Here is a 12,066-nt window from a genome sequence, read left to right on the forward strand (position 1 = left end):
GCACGATCTTGGCTCACTGCAGCCTCCACTTCCCGGGTTCAAGTGATTCTCCCACCTCAGCCTCCCAAATAGCTGGGATTATAGGTGCTGACCACCATGCCTGGCTAATTTTTATATTTTTAGTAGAGACAGGGTTTCACCATGTTGACCATGCTGGTCTTGAACTCCTGACCTCAAGTGATCCGCCCACCTCAGCCTCCCAAAGTGCTGGGATTACAGGCGTGAGCCACTATGCCTGGCCACACCTGGCTAATTTTATTTTATTTTATTTTTGCCCTGCCTTCTATTTTAAAAAATAAAAATAAAACATATCAAAACTGTTCAGGTGCTGGGTGTGGTAGCACATGCCTGTACTCCCAGCTGCTTGGGAGGCTGAGGCAGGAGGATCACTTGAGCCCAACTCAGGCAATATAGCAAGACCCTGTCTCAAAAAAAAAAAAAATTAAACAAACTGGTGGCGAACAGCTGAAACAGTACTTAGAAATGGATGTCTTGCTGGGTGTAGTGGCTCATACCTATAATCCCAGCACTTTGGGGCGTCAAGGAGGGTAGACGACTTCAGCCCAAGGAGTTTGAGACCAGCTTGGGTGATGTGGCAAAACCCCATCTCTTCTGAAAATACAAAAAATTAGCTGGATGTGGTGGCAGGTGCCTTTAGTCCCAGCTACCCAAGAGGCTGAGGCAGGAGGATTACCTGAACCCTAGAGGTCGCGGCTGCTGTGAGGCAAGATTGCACTACTGCGCCTCATTCTAGGCAACAGAGTGAGACTCTATCTCCAAAAAAAAAACAAACAAACAAAACAGTCACACACAGCAGCAAGGGAGAACCTCAGCAGCAAGATCTAAGCAAAAAAAGCAAGTTGTGGAAGAATACATATAACATGATAACATTTTTAGAGATACAAATAAATGTTGTAAACTATAAAGAAAAACAAGGGAATGATAAAATTCCAGAAATGACAGCTTTGAAGGAGGAAAGGAATGTGACAGGGAAAACTAACCTTGTTGCACCGAGGACATCAGAACAATAGCAGTGTTCTAGAATTGGGCATGTTTGTGTCATTCTCTTATATCTTGCATTCGTTTTATAACCTTTGAATGTAGACAATATTTAATAAAGTTAATTACACTTAAAATAAGTGCACGACCCAGCATGGTGGCTCATGCCTGTAATCCCAGCACTTTGGGAGGCTGAGGTGGATGGATCACTTGAGGTCAGGAGTTTAAGACCAGCCTGGCCAACATGGTGAAAACCCATCTCTACTAAAAATATAAAAATTAGCCAGGCATGGCGGCCGGCCCCTGTAATCCCAGCTACTTTGGAGGCTGAGGCAGGAAAATCACTTGAACCCGAGAGGTGGAGGTTGCAGTGAGCTGAGATCATGTCACTGCACTCCAGCCTGGATGACAGAATGAGACTCCATCTCAAAAAAATACATAAAGTAAGTGCAATTGCTAAATTACAGGATACCTGTTCTTGTATATGTGCAAGAAAAGTATACTGTTTTAGGAGAAAAGTTTAACTTACAATGAGTTCTTAATTACTTAGGTTTCATGTTTAAATTTCCCTTTCTGTTAAAGATTTTTCTTTTTTTTCCCTCCCATTCCCTTTGCCTTGCTGCTCCTTAATTGTAGGAAAGATTTGAAGCACTCTTCACCATCTATGATGACCAAGTTACTTTTCAGCTGTTTAAAAGCTTTAGAAGAGTCAGAATAAATTTCAGCAAACCTGAAGCGGCAGCAAGAGCGCGAATAGAACTCCATGAAACAGACTTCAATGGGCAGAAGCTAAAGCTGTATTTTGCACAGGTACTTCACAGTGCAAAGAACACTGTTCTCTAAACTTGTTTTTCTCCATCCAAAAATAGTTTTAGTTCACCATTTTCTGTATTATTATAGCAGAGGTGTATAGAATGAACCATCTCAATCAGCAAATAATACAAAAATATTTTCCTTTTATTTTATAGAAACATAATTTTATGTATTTATTAAGCACATTGACCTCCTAACTTTGTTTTGCTGAGACTAGCAGTTGAAGGAGTTGATTTTTCTGGCAGCTTTGATCAACTGGGATTCTGCGTGGGTTACGCCCTGACACCTAGTGTTAGGGAACTAACTTACCTCCTGTGCATCCAGAATGGCACACATGAAATAAGACATGAAATCCTTGGGAAAACTGAGAAAATGGTCTCTTAAATCATTTTCTGTGTTCCATAATTCATATGAGGAACCAGGGAGTCAAAGAACTGTACAAATCTTCGACTTTGAAATTGCAGAGGACCCTGTAGGGTACCAAGAATTGGCTACACTTAGTATATTCTAATCCTGCGTTGGTGTGACTCTGAGAAACGGATTTCTTCTGAGAAGAATGGGCAAAATCAAGAGATTACTCGTGTATTAAGTGCACTGTTTTATTTTCAAAAAAGCATTTTTTACAGTCTCCCTTTCAAATTAAAAAAAAAAAAAAGGTTTCGTTTCTTGCCTTCCGAGTAAAAACCTAAATGAAAAGATGTCTTGACATTTCTGGGTAGAGTCTCTTGAGATGGAGTACAAATAAGTCGATATAACCTAATGTCTTCTAAGATCGGAATTTAGTAGTTACTGTCGTTCATTTCTCTGTTCATCCACTTATTTATTTATTTGTTATTTGTTATTTTTATTTTTTTATTTTTTGAGATGGAGTCTCACTCACCCAGGCTGGAATGCAGTGATGCAATCTCAGCTCACCACATCCTCCGCCTCCCGGGTTCAAGTGATTCTCCTGCTTCAGCCTCCCAAGTAGCTGGGACTACAGACATGTGCCACCACACTCGGCTAATTTTTGTATTTTCAGTAGAGATAGAGTTTCACCATGTTGGCCAGGCTGATCTCGAATTCCTGACCTCAGGTGATCCACTCGCCTCGGCCTCTCAAAGTGCTGGGATTACAGGTGTGAGCCACCACACCCAGCCCATCCATTTATTTTTTATTCAGTTAATATTTATGAAGCACCTACTATGTGTGGCCATGTGCTGTGCACTGAGTGGCCAGTGGTGAGCCAAACAGACCCAGTCCCACCCTCTTGGAGATTATAGACTGTTTAAGAGAAATTTTTAATTTTCTACACAAAGATGGAACAGTAAACATAAAGTTGAAAATGAAGAAAACATAGCCCAGTTTGCAAACTGGCTTTGAGCGTCTCGCTCCCCGCAGGTGCAGATGTCTGGTGAAGTGCGGGACAAGTCCTATCTCCTGCCGCCCCAGCCTGTCAAGCAGTTCCTCATCTCTCCTCCAGCCTCTCCCCCGGTGGGGTGGAAGCAGAGCGAAGATGCGATGCCTGTTATAAATTATGATTTACTCTGTGCTGTTTCCAAATTGGGACCAGGTAATAAACTTCTGTTTTTCCTCTTTTCTTCCCCAAGAAACTTTTATATTGAAGATCGTATTCAGCAATGTGCATTGTGGCAGTATGATTAGAGCAGAGGATAAAGTCAAACACACCTGGGTTCAAATTCCAGCTGTGGCATCTACTTGCTCTGTGATCTTGAGCAAGTTACGTAGCCTCCATTTTCTGAGCTTCTGCTTTTCCATCTATAAAGTAGGGAGAATCATATACACCATTCAGTGTGGTTATAAATTCTAAACGAGGGCCGGGCATGGTGGCTCACACCTGTAGTCCTAGCACTTTGAGAGGGTAGGGCGGGCGGACTGCTTGAGGTCAGGAGTTCGAGACCAACCTGGCCAACATGGTGAAACCCCGTCTCTACTAAAATACAAAAAATTAGGCGTGGTGGCGTACACCTCTAGTCCCAGCTACTTGGGAGGTTGAAGCAGGAGAATTGCTTGAACCCGAGAGGCAGAGGTTGCAGTGAGCCGAGATTACACCACTGCACTACAGCCTGGGCCATGAAGCAAGACTGTGTCTCCAAAAATAAAAATAAAAAATAAGTATTAAATGATGTACACATAATACTCAGTAAATGTAACTGCAATTTTTACTACTATAAATTTTGCTAGTACTTGATAGGCAGTTAGTGAATATTACGTGCCTTCTCTCCCCAGCCCCACCAAGTATCAGGCAAACAACAACTGCTTTGACTACATTACAAGAATTGGTGGTGATATCATCTCATTCCTTCAATATTTTTGTCATTTCTGTTTCATTTCCTCTGTTCCTTCTCTTTCTCAACCTCTCTTCCTTTTAAAATCATATAAGAAACCGACGTGATGCTGGTTCAGACAGTTGTCCACCCAAGACAGAGTTACGTCTCTTGAAGGGGAATAAAAGAGGCATTTTGAGGAAGAAGTGACTCAGTGCTGTTTTTAGATGTTAGAGCTGTATCTTAGATATCCAAGGTCCTATAATCAAGGGATTGCCTGTGCTGCCTGGATCCTTACAAGTATCTCCCAAAGGAAAACCGAAACTATTTTGAAGTTAAACAGATTGACTCAGCCGGGTGCGGTGGCTTACACCTGTAATCCCAGCACTTTGGGAGGCCAAAGCAGGCAGATCACTTGGGGTCAAGAGTTCGAGACCACCCTGGCCAACATGATAAAACCCCATCTCAACTAAAAATACAAAAATTAGCTGGGCGTGGTGGCTCACACCTGTAGTCCCAACTACTCCGGAGGCTGAGGCAGGAGAATCACTTGAACCGGGGCGGTGGCAGAGGTTGCAGTGAGCCGAGATTGTGCCACTGCACTCCTGCTTGGCGGACAGAGCGAGACTCCATCTCAAATAAATAAATAAGTTAATTAAACAGATTCACTCATATTATTCATAAAACAATAATTAGCATTTGCATTTTAACTCCCAAGACCTCAGTACTGAAACAACAACATTTTATACCAGCCTTAAAGTATCAAATCTCTAACACCAAAACAAGATAAAATACTCTGACATAGGACTTAAAGATTTAAACAACAAGAATCACCCATTAAAATAGGAGTAGAACAAAACGTTGCAAGAGACAAAAGAGTTCTTTTTGCTGGAAGTGATGCTTTTGTCATGGTTCTTATTTTGCTTTTACCTCCGCAGGAGAGAAATATGAACTTCACGCAGGAACGGAGTCGACGCCCAGCGTGGTGGTTCATGTCTGTGAAAGTGAAACTGAAGAGGAAGAAGAAACAAAAAACCCCAAACAGAAAATTGTCCAGACGAGGCGCCCCGACCCTCCGACCGCAGCGCTGAATGAGTCCCAGACCTTCGACTGCGCACTGTGAGGCGCTTGGTTGTGGTGCGAGGCGGCTGCCTTGGTGGGCTCCGGCCATGGCGATCTGTGCTCCGCGGCCGATGCGTTGCTGCTGACGGTGTAGCTGAGACTCTGCAGAATGAGGTGTAGGTCTGCTCACCACGCCTGTACTGCAGACACGGTCGTGTAGAGTAGCAGCTGATTTGACCTGTCCCAGATTTTAAGTGATATTCCAAATGGGACTTTACATTAAAGGAGAAGCCCCGGAGATGTGGCCACCCTTAACCATTTTTAAATAATAACAGATGAGGAAAACAGTTTTGCTCCCCTCCAGCCATGTAAGTCCTCCTGATGCCATGTCACATGAGACACCAAAAACTGGAACTCTAGTCACAGCGAGTACAGTACCATTTTTATGAATTTAAAAATAGTCTTACAAAGAGAAAAATACAATGGGTATTTTTCTACTGGTATAAATAGCTTCTAATTAATAAATCGATGAAAGGTGGTTATTCAGTATACACGACATTTTTTGCAGGAAAAGAAACCTGAAATACAGAATAATTCGTAGAAATCATGGTTCTCAAGTATTTGTTTCATCAGCTTTGGGGAAGAAATGCCAAATCCACTTTGAGGATCAGTCTTACGACACACATGTCCCCACATGTTGCTCTTATCTGGAATTTGGGACAAAGCAATGCATAAGCCCTCATTCCTGATGTGGCGCCCTCCAGACATGGCTGCCCGGGAAGGAGGGCCGCTTTAGAAGTGGGACGTACCACCAGGAAGCTTGAATGATTAGGATTGCAGGTGGCTACTGCATTCTGCCGTTGGTGACCGTGTTCTAGCCTGTAGACCACCCAGCTACCTTCATTCACCAACTTTTATCCCTCACCTTTTCCAGTATCGTGTTAACCACTAGTTCTTGAGTCTTTTGCTGTGATGTGTACGTTTATGTATGTCATTCATAGACTTTCAACTAGAAAAGGTAATGATAATGTAAATTGTCCCTTTAACCATTTTTCAGCTGGCTTTGAAACAAAAGTCACACTTACTATTTTTCTATGAATTAGGGAATGAGGGGGAGATCATTCAGTTTTACTTTTCTTTTTGTTGAAATTTTGTACCCGGATTGCAATTGGCACTTTTCCTAAGACAGAATTGTTTCTCACTTATGTGTCAGAATGTATATTTGAACCTCCCTAAGAAGCAGCAGGATCTTTTTAACTCTTCTGGTCTGTTTAGACTTTGAAGTCCCTTCTGTAGAAAAGTCTCATAACTGAGAAGGCTTTGCTTTGGGCTGAGTGAGTCTGCTGGCTTCCACTCACTGTGCTGTTTCCTTTGTGTGGCACACTTGGGAAGCTCCGGGGCGTGTGAAGGAGCTGCAAACATGAGTGAGAACTAATGAACCAAGGCGGCTGCCGCCATGAAGGAACAAAACGCAGGCATTCAACCATGACGTCTGCACAGTGATACTAACATGTCATTGTGGTTTTGTTCTCACTATGGTAAAATTTATTTCTGAGCACTAACTGTGTTGCACACCCCTAAGTTTTTTTTCTATATCTTCCTTGCCCTCAAATACTCTGAGGTAATAAACTGTTCCATTTGTAGCCAACTACCGCAGCTAAGCCTCAATGTAAATTCAGTTGAAATTTGCAATTCCATCAGCAATTTGATGTATTGAATTCAAATCATCATTTGTCATTTTAACCGACAGCCACTTAATAAATTTACTTTGCAGTTCTGAACTCAGCATTGTGCCCATTTTTTGTTGCAAGATGGACCCTATATGTCAGGAGACATGTATTATCAACAATTGGGAATTTTTTGAATTTCCTTTTAGGTAATATTGATTCACTGTAATTTTCTAAGTGATCAAAACCCATGATATTTTGTTATTTGGCTTGGCTTTCATTCTCTGCCAATTAAAGAATATTCTATTCCTAACACATAAAACTTTTTACAGTCAAGCAGGGCAAATTACCCAATGCTTTTCTATCTTTTTTTTTTTTTTTAGAACATTGAATAAATTGAAGAAAACTTTAAACCAAAATTAGAGAGTCATTTAAACTTTTCTGAATGGAAAACATTAATATCTTCATTTTTCTAGTATAATATAATGATAAAATTAATTTTTTTTTTAAAAAAAGCTACTAAGTACCCATCAACTTTTTCATATTGTGAAATGAACCAGGATCTTAACAGGTACTATCATCTCTGTCCTTTTTTGGCTATATAATATCTAGTTCATGTAACAAATTTATGAGAGGTAAGTCTTATGGTGTTTTTTTTTTTTCTTTCAATAAGATTTTCTGCAATTTTTTTGAAATTGAGTTATTACTTGGATTTAACCGATAGGCCAGGTGTGGTGGCTCACACCATTATCCCAGCACTTTGGGAGGCCGAGGTGGGTGGATCACCTGAGGTCAGGAGTTCGAGACCAGCCTGACCAACATGGTGAAACCCCATCTCTACTAAAAAAATACAAAATTAGCCTGGCGTGGTGGCACATGCCTGTAATCCCAGCTACTTGAGAGGCTGAGGCAGGAGGATTGCTTGAACCTGAGAGATGGAGATTACGGTAAGCCGAGATCACGCCATTGCACTCCAGCCTGGGCAACAAGAGTGAAACTCCGTCTCAGACAAAAAAAAAAAGAAAAAGTATTTAACCCTGATAGCATAGTAGTAGCCATGTTTTCTTTAGAAACCATAACCTCTTCATGGGACTCAAACTATGTAGAAAATTGTGAGAAAAGATAATGGTGCTTTGTGTTGGGAAAAAAAATATTTGTGAAGGATTAGAAGACCGTAACACTGGCCGGGCGCGGTGGCTCAAGCCTGTAATTCCAGCACTTGGGGAAGCCGAGACGGGTAGATCACGAGGTCAGGAGATCGAGACCATCCTGGCTAACACGGTGAAACCCCGTCTCTACTAAAAAAAAAAAATACAAAAATCTAGCTGGGCAAGGTGGCGGGCGCCTGTAGTCCCAACTACTCAGGAGGCTGAGGCAGGAGAATGGCGTGAACCCGGGAGGCGGAGCTTGCAGTGAGCTGAGATCGCGCCACTGCACTCTAGCCTGGGCGACAGAGCGAGACTCCGTCTCAAAAAAGAAAAGAAAACCGTAACACTTAACAAGGATAGTCACAGAACCTACACTGCATTGGCTCTTACGTTCTAGATTTTTGTAGCACATCCACCTGATGAAACCAAAGATAAATCCAAGTAAAAAGTGTACTAGTGAGCATCTCTGAGGTTTAAGGTACTAAGAGGCAGAAATGGATAAGAACAGTTCCATTGCCTTCGAGAACTAAAACTCGGCGGGAAAGCAAATTAGTCTTTTCACATTCTGCTTCTTCAGAATGTTATACTCAAAAACATATCAGTAATTAAGAGCCAAAGCAAAGCTTCAAGAAACTTTTAAGTTCAACATAAAGGTTTAAATATTTTTTATTTTTATTTATTTATTTATTTATTTTTGAGACAGAGGTCTTGCTTTGTCGCCCAGGCTGGAGTGTAGCCGCGCGATCTCGGCTCACTGCAAGCTCCGCCTCCCGGGTTCACGCCATCCTCCTGCCTCAGCCTCCCGAGTAGCTGGGACTACAGGCGCCTGCCCCAACGCCCGGCTACTTTTTTGTATTTGTTTTTTTGTTTTTTGTTTTTTGGTTTTAGTAGAGACGGGATTTCACTATGTTAGCCAGGATGGTCTCGATCTCCTGACCTAGTGATCCGCCTGCCTCAGCCTCCCAAAGTGCTGGGATTACAGGCATGAGCCACCATGCCTGGCTCTAAATAAAATATTGTAGGCATTGATGGTGTGTTTGAATCGAACAGATACCAGGAGATAGAGGTGAAGTGCAGTACTTTTATTCTTTAAAAAGATAGTCTTTAGCCAGGTGCAATGGTGTATGCCTGTAGTCTCAGCCATTTGAGAGGCTGAAATGAGAGGATCACTTGAGTTCAGAAGTTCAAGACCAGCCTGGGCAACATAGCAAGTCCCTGGCTCAAAAAAAAAAACAACAACAAAGGTTTCCCATTCATATTAACTCCATCTTTTAAAAATGTCACGATTACAAAGTGAAAAGCTTTGACTTTCTTAGAGGCTGAATCACAGAGGTGAAAGTGACCATGGAAATCATGTACTCTATCCCCATGTTACATAGATTAGAAAAACTGAGGTTATGGCACTGACTTAGGCACCCCAACAAGGCAACCCAGGGACTCGAACTGGCAATCCCAACTCCTGGGCTAGGGCTTTTTCTACCTTTTTTTTTTTTTTGCATTGGCCTCTTAAAGAGGCAATGAATACTAATTCCTGTCATCAGAAAAAAAAAAAAAAAAAAAAAAGGCATGAAGTGGGAGGATTCTTTTTTCCCTGATGGGAAACAATGAATAAGAAAAATCTCATCGTCTGATGGAAGAGGTGACTTAGTAATTTTAGTGAATGAATTTGATGTCCCATGTTTTGTGGTTTTGTTATCATTGAACCATTGGGGTTGGAATCTGCCTAAATAATTTTATCTTGGTATCCAGCAGTTACATTGGCATTTTATATGGGCTTTCCCAGATTTTCGTATTAATGAAATGAGTAATAGTCGTACTGAAGAGGTAACTCTACTGAAGCAGAATGAGATCTAATGAGGTGGAAATAAAAGAGTTTGCAGTGGAATGATACTGTCACTCCGTGCTTGTAAAATTGAGTTCTATTCAAGACAGAACTGCTATGACTGACCTATTCAAGGCTTCGTTTTTTTTTTTTTTTTTTTTGAGACAGTCTCACTCTGTCGCCCAGGCTGGAGTGCAGTGGTGCGATCTCCACTCACTGCAAGCTCCGCCTCCCGGGTTCACGCCATTCTCCTGCCTCAGCCTCCCGTGTAGCTGGGACTACAGGTGCCTGCCACCACGCCTGGCTAATTTTTGTATTTTTAGTAGAGTCGGGGTTTCACCGTGTTAGCCAGGATGGTCTTGATCTCCTGACCTCGTGATCTGCCCGTCTCGGCCTCCCAAAGTGCTGGGATTATAGGCGTGAGCCACCGTGCCCGGCCGGCTTCATATTTTTATACAGACTATTTCACAGACCATAGATTTATTTTAAAAGGGAAAATCTCACACATAATTAAGCAATGGAAAATGTACTCAATCCCATGGTGCGTCAGGCCCTCTGTCTACTGGGTTTCTCCCCTTTCTGCAGAGCTGTGGACCTCGTACGTACCAAACAGGTGAACTTGGTCCATCTTTCCTTCTTCCTTTGTTTACACATTTGCATTTATATCTTCCTGTACTAAAAGAAACAAATTATTTATAATTGGGGTGACAATATAAAGGAACAAAAGATGGGGAAATAGTTGCTTCCTAGCTGGAGCAGTAAGTCCATCTTACAGAAACTCACTACTTAAAAAGTTTTAAAAGATTTATGAACCTTGTCCTACAATTCACCAAATACTTATTTGTCTTTTAAACTCCCCTTGGTGTATGGATCAGCCTGAACATCTTGGTCAGAATGCCATTGTTTAATTGTGAATCAGGGGAAAATGTTAATCATTTGGAGACTGTTTTCTTATTACCAAATGTACAATCGATAAGACAACTGAAAGCAACAACTGCTGGGTTCACTGACAAAGATTATAAAAATCATGTTCAAAGTAGAGTTTTTAACCGAGGTTAAGAACTAACCTGGGGCTGAGTCAGTGTCTCTACCCACTTCAATAACAGCATAAAGATCTTTCACTAAATTCGTTATGTGGTCCGTCTGGATGTAAACGTATATATTTCCTTTTGAAAACAGAATCACATCCTGCAGATCTTGGCACCCCTGCAGAGCTTTGACCGAATGTTCACTCTCATCATAATGGAAGATTTCTATCTATGCAGATAATATATGTTTTTAAATATTGTTTTCTGTTTAGTCCCCAATCTTCCTAACTCAAACTGGGGACTGAGGAGAGAGAAAGGTGGTTACCCTTGTTATCGTGCCATATTCTTCCTGCTGCTTTTCAACCCCATGTGAGTGTTGATTGACGGTTCTGCTATAATGTGTGTGCCCTTCAAGTTTCAGAAAACTTTCCCGATCATTTCACTTCAACCTTAATTGAACCCAAGAGTCAAAGTTACTATTTTCTCTGAACGTGTTTGTGATCTTCTGTTATACTTTGGAGCATGTTACCTTTATGGTACTATAAGCTGTAGTGCATACTGTTTGTATTGTAAACAACCGGTCAGTAATTTATGTACATGTATTCCACATTTTAGTGTGCGTGAAGTGGACAATCCATAGTTTGTAGTAGTTTATTTGTCAACTTTTAACTCCCCTATGTTTTAAGGACATTTAAACATTCCTTGTCCTATCAAGGTGACAAAAGCAGAATGTAATTTTTTTTTTTTGGAAGCTTCGTGATTACCTGTAACAAGTTCTGTTTTAAAAACCTACGAATAAAGTTAGTAGCTATTTTTAAATCAGTCCATTGAACTGAGTTTTTGTGTGTGTAGTATTTTCAATATGCCTCACTTACATTTAGCTAATAAGACAGAGAAGTGCAATATTGTGTTTGTTCCTTCCACAAGAGTCCTGTTGAACATTAATGCCGTGCAGTGCCAGAGTTCAAGGTTGTGAGTCACTGCTGACTGTGTAAATAACCACTGCAGTTTCAGCTCTTCCCTTTTACCCTGGTTTCCTCTTTGGTTAAAAACGATTTATTCCTGGTAAAGACTTACTTTTTGTCTTGGTTAAAAAAAAAAAAAAATCTCCAAAATGTGGAACTATAAATGACAGTAGAGTTTATCTAGTGCAGTGGGATTTCGAATACTTATTTTTAAGCCATAGGACTCTGCTTTTTGTTCAAATGAAATCTTACACAAAGCCAATGTAAAATTGATCACAAAAAAGAAAGGTAAACA

At 41.2% G+C, this 12,066-nt stretch overlaps 1 protein-coding gene across 2 annotated transcripts in view; it reads left to right on the top strand.

Annotated features, from left to right (window-relative positions):
* Positions 1 to 6,926, top strand: part of RCAN3 (RCAN family member 3) — a 55,909-nt gene extending 48,983 nt beyond the window's left edge. For both annotated transcript variants that reach the window (XM_011977873.1, XM_011977874.1), the window contains 3 exons: positions 1,636 to 1,809; positions 3,193 to 3,364; positions 5,018 to 6,926. In XM_011977873.1, the coding sequence (XP_011833263.1) occupies positions 1,636 to 1,809; positions 3,193 to 3,364; positions 5,018 to 5,202 (531 nt within the window). In that variant the 3' untranslated portion in view covers positions 5,203 to 6,926. The remainder of the gene's footprint in view (positions 1 to 1,635; positions 1,810 to 3,192; positions 3,365 to 5,017) is intronic.
* Positions 6,927 to 12,066: the final 5,140 nt, after the last annotated feature.

This window comes from Mandrillus leucophaeus, unplaced genomic scaffold (genome assembly GCF_000951045.1).
Source record: "Mandrillus leucophaeus isolate KB7577 unplaced genomic scaffold, Mleu.le_1.0 Scaffold185, whole genome shotgun sequence".
Lineage (NCBI taxonomy): Eukaryota > Metazoa > Chordata > Mammalia > Primates > Cercopithecidae > Mandrillus > Mandrillus leucophaeus.